Source organism: Dermacentor albipictus, chromosome 10 (assembly GCF_038994185.2).
Source record: "Dermacentor albipictus isolate Rhodes 1998 colony chromosome 10, USDA_Dalb.pri_finalv2, whole genome shotgun sequence".
NCBI lineage: Eukaryota > Metazoa > Arthropoda > Arachnida > Ixodida > Ixodidae > Dermacentor > Dermacentor albipictus.
In genome coordinates this window covers 48,469,740-48,474,165 of record NC_091830.1, presented here as the reverse complement: position 1 = coordinate 48,474,165, position 4,426 = coordinate 48,469,740, and the positions used below count along the sequence as shown (strand labels likewise).

The window sequence follows — 4,426 nt, the reverse complement described above, 5'->3', positions numbered from 1 at the left end:
GCGAGGGCGGAGTCGAAGGATCCATGCAGGAGTCGATCGACGTGATCGAGGAGTATCTCCGTCCCACCGGACTTCGATGCTCCCCCGCCAAGTCGGAGCTTCTGCTTTCCAGAAAACAGAAGGGAGGCAGACCCAAAGATTCGAAGCCAGTCTCCGAAAGCAGCATCGGTCTTCGCACTTGTGACGGGGGGGGGGGCGATACCCAGGGTCGACGTTATTCGTGTCCTCGGCAAGTTTGTCGAATTCAACGGCGGGAACGGAACAGCTCTCCGCAGGTTCATCGCAAAGACGGACAACGCTTACCGCCTCGTTCGCAGAATAGCAAACCGGCAGCGAGGAATGAGCGAAACAATCTCCTCAGGCTTATCAATGCCTTCGTACTATGTCACTTTACGTACACAATTTCTATGCACAAATGGCTCCCATTCGCCTGAGCACCACAGCGGCAGGTAAGCACTTCCTCGAAGAGCTGGGTTACCACCCTGCGAGATTCCCGATGATCAGTACCTCGATCTCTAGGTGCATGCGAGACACGTTCGCAGTGGCCCCTGTGCCCCGAAACGTCCATCCCGTCCATAACAAGGGCAGACGCAAGACCAGAGCAGCAGCCATTCTCAAACAGATCAAGCAACGAGACATGAGAGCAAGCTTCGTCGACGCCGCAGAGTATAGCGATGGGAAGACCTTTGCCATCGTTGTCGTCGACTCCTGCGGCCAGATTTCCAATAGCGCCTCCATTCGCACTAGAAAAAAGAAAATCCTAGCTGTTCGGCGTGCCCGCGACCGGGCCGGTGGACTAGACCTGCCGGTACCGACGTGGGAATAGCCGGGTGCGCGACGAGTTCGCGTCCTCGCCAGACCTGCAATAAAGTTTCTCCGCTCACTCACTCACTCACTCACTCACTCACTCACTCACTCACTCACTCACTCACTCACTCACTCACTCACTCACTCACTCACGTGCTGGGCCATCAAGTTTGGATTCAATCACATTGCGCTATGCTCTCTTCTATCTCTCCCTTCTCTTTCCTTCCTACATGGTGATTACCAATGACGGGATTTCGACAAGCCCTGTCATGATTGCGAAGCACTGTGAAAGACAAAGACATTGACACTAATGAGATTACTTATTTATTCCTGGGAGCTGGAGCTATCAATATATATATATATATATATATATATATATATATATATATATATATATATATATATATATATATATATATATATATATATATATGAAAACGCAGGGGACTAAAGTTTAAAGCACGCTAACGAATTTTTGTTCAGTAAGTAGCAACGAAAGAAGAGGACTCCATCTAAGGGCACGCGACAACGAGACACAGTCAAAAGCGCGCGCTCGAGAAGAAGAAAAAAACGCTTTCCTTTCTGTCGGTCCGTACAGATAGCTCTCATCTGAAGTCTTCAGGTATAGCTCGTTCAAGCCTTCTGAACCCCAAGTGCCGCACCTTACAACCAGGCTATGGACCTCTTGTTCCCGCAACGACTGGCCGGCGCTGATCTCCGAACAAGTGAATCGTTTGACTGCGAAGAAGGCTTCGGCCACGGGCCTTTCCAGAAGAGGACGCTCCTTCTGATTTTTTTGGGAGTCTTTTCGCTTACTAGCCAAACCGACGTTGTGCCCCTCGTCACCACTGACGTCGACCATTGGTGCAAGCCGCTCGCCGGCTTCAACATCTCCGCAGCCGATTGGAAGAATATTGCGATACCGACAGAGGCCGACGGACGCTTCAGCCGCTGCCGCGTCTACGAACGCTGCAAGCCCCCCGTTCAACCCAGCAGTTCCAGTGAAGATGGGAACATTGGCTCTGGACCTGCCGATGCCGGCTGGTGGTACAGCAGATGCTTCCTCGGCGAGCGTGAGCTCGACGACACCAACGACACAAGCGCCGCACCCTGTGACGAGTGGGACTACGACGTTCGGACGGCCGAGACCAGTGCGGTGAGTTATTGGAACATGGTGTGCCACCGACGTTTGCTGCCGGCAGCCCTTGTCACCCTGCAGACTATCGGTTCGGTCATCTCGCTTACCCTGCTCGGAGCGTTCGTGGACTACGTCGGTAGGAGAGCCATGCTCGTGGGCTCCGCCGTGGCAGTGGTGACCTGCACGGTGTGCACCATGGTGGCGACGAGTTACGTGAGTTACGCTCTGGCACGTTTCTTGAGCGGGGGCAGCGTCGCCGCATACGCGGTTTTCGCCTTCCTAATCCCATTCGAGGTGATGACGCACACGAACAGGCCACACCAGGTCCTGTTCGTGACAGTTGTCAGTGCTGCGATAAACGAGGTTTGGAAAGCCATCGTCAAGTCTATGGTCGTCGACTGGCGTCTGAAGCAGGCCATCTTACTCGCTCCGACGGCTTTCCTGCTCCCTGCTTTGTCTGTGGCAGGAGAGTCACCCCGCTGGCTTGTCGCGAAAGGAAGGCTGGACGCGGCAGAAGCAGTCATGATGCAGGCTGCCACGACGAACAACTTCCCGCTTGCTACCACCGCCTGTCTCGTGCAAAAACTCAGGGAACAGGTCGAAAATCGCACGGGTCAGAAAGACACAGACAAAGACGACTTGATCGACTGTCACTCCCTCCGACGTCGAGCGTTGGCAATGTTCTTTGTCTGCTTCTGCATGTCATTCGTCTATCACGTCAGCACTTTTTCGACGGCGCGTTTGGGGGAATTCTGGATCCCGGGCCTCACGGTGGTGGTCACGCTGTTGACGTACGCGGCGATGCACTTCCTGCTGACCGGCGTCGCCCTTATTACGGTACTTACCACTTGCTTCGTGCTGACGGGCATAATCCAATGCGCGCTGAGTATCGCCGCCGCCGTCGGACTCGATACCGTCACCAAGGTCTTGCTCGCGCTATCCAAGGGAGCGTCAACTGTGATTTTCGTTCACTGTCTCACGTACGTGCTCGAGCTGTTCCCGTCGGCCGTACGGGGTGGCGCTATCTTCTGGGCGTTCGCCAGTGGACGCGTCGCGGCCACGTGCGCGTCCATGATTTTCGTACTGAAGCCGAACGCACACGAAGACGTGCTCTTTGGCGTGACCGGACTATTCATTTTCGCCTGTCTGCGTGTGATCCGTGCCCTGCCACGCACGACGGTGGTGGAGGAAGCGAAAATCGTGACTAGGCTAGCTTCGGACTCCACCAGGATTACCATGGACCACATGAAGCGGACCCTGGTGCGGCAGACTCCAGAAAAGGCGCTCAAGACTACAAGCGCGGACAGCTCCAAGTCCTCCGGCAGGAAGAGGCGGAAAAGCAGTGCCAGGAGCACTCCGGGCAGTTCTAAGACATCCCGTGGCTCTCGCACCGACCACATGGAAAAGTGACAAGCACCACGAAGGTTGGGCGCACTCCTTTGGTGGTGTCGAGTTCTCGAACTTTACGAAGCTGCTTCTAATATGCTCGTATCAGGTTCAAATCAACTGTATTAAGCTAGCCTTGCTCTGAAACTAAGCTTTTAGAAACTAGCAGATATTCTCTATTTTTGTATTTTTGATGGACCGGTATGCTTAAGACGAATCTTACTCGTTTAATGGCCTGCAATATATAGTTTGTATTCATAGCCAATGCACCCACGCTCTCAAAGATGCCGTGTAGGCTTCTCCAAAATATAAAGCCATGTAGTCTTTTTAAAGAGACCGTCTCTTTCTTTCTCTCTCTCCGTGGGACCACCACTACAGTTTATCACTGGATTACAGACGCGGTGGGAAAGGTGCGAGGCAGCAAGCTTAGAGCAGGATCTACCAATTTCTAACACGTGTCTGCAGCATAAACCGCCTTTTTCCCTACGCCTCACCTGTCGTAGTGTAGACTGCTCCGTACTCCGTACTCCCCCTGCCCCCCTGTTCTGCAGTCCTTGCTGAGTGCGATTAGTATACTGTTCGTATCTAGCTTCTTTCACATACCTGTGAACCAAAAAGTTGACTACTAGCTTGAACCACTGGGTATATGCCAGAATAGAAAGCTTGCTGCTGGCTGCTGCCTCGCTTAGTAGACAACTTAGGTCCCTGGGTACACGATTGTGGCATGCGCTCATTCTTGTCCAATCTCCCAGAATTAGTGCGTCAAGATGACACAAGGAACGTGTAGCATTATATCCTTATAGTAAAGCGATAGCACCCTATCAAAGTCGAGCTCGTCCGCTTAATGATTGGCCATTCCAACGAAGTTGCAATGGCTATTAATTAAGGCAATTCATTCAATGGCTATGTCGCACGTGGTGATGCCGTGCCTTCGACCAGTGCTGGTGCCGGAGTACCAACAAGACACTTCTTAAAATGTACCTGTGTGTGCATATGTGTCTATAAAGAAAATGTATGCGAAGAAATGTATATAGAGCAATTAAAGACAGCTCGTAAATCTACTCAACAAACACTACGCACTTTTGCTTAACACAA

At 52.3% G+C, this 4,426-nt stretch overlaps 1 protein-coding gene across 1 annotated transcript; it reads left to right on the top strand.

Moving 5' to 3' along the window:
* The first annotated feature begins 1,362 nt into the window (after positions 1–1,362).
* On the top strand, positions 1,363–3,664 carry LOC139050379 (solute carrier family 22 member 7-like). The gene has a single exon (XM_070526640.1). It carries the CDS (start codon positions 1,484–1,486, stop codon positions 3,353–3,355), a length of 1,872 nt encoding a protein of 623 aa, XP_070382741.1. The 5' UTR covers positions 1,363–1,483; the 3' UTR covers positions 3,356–3,664.
* The last annotated feature ends 762 nt before the right edge of the window (positions 3,665–4,426 follow it).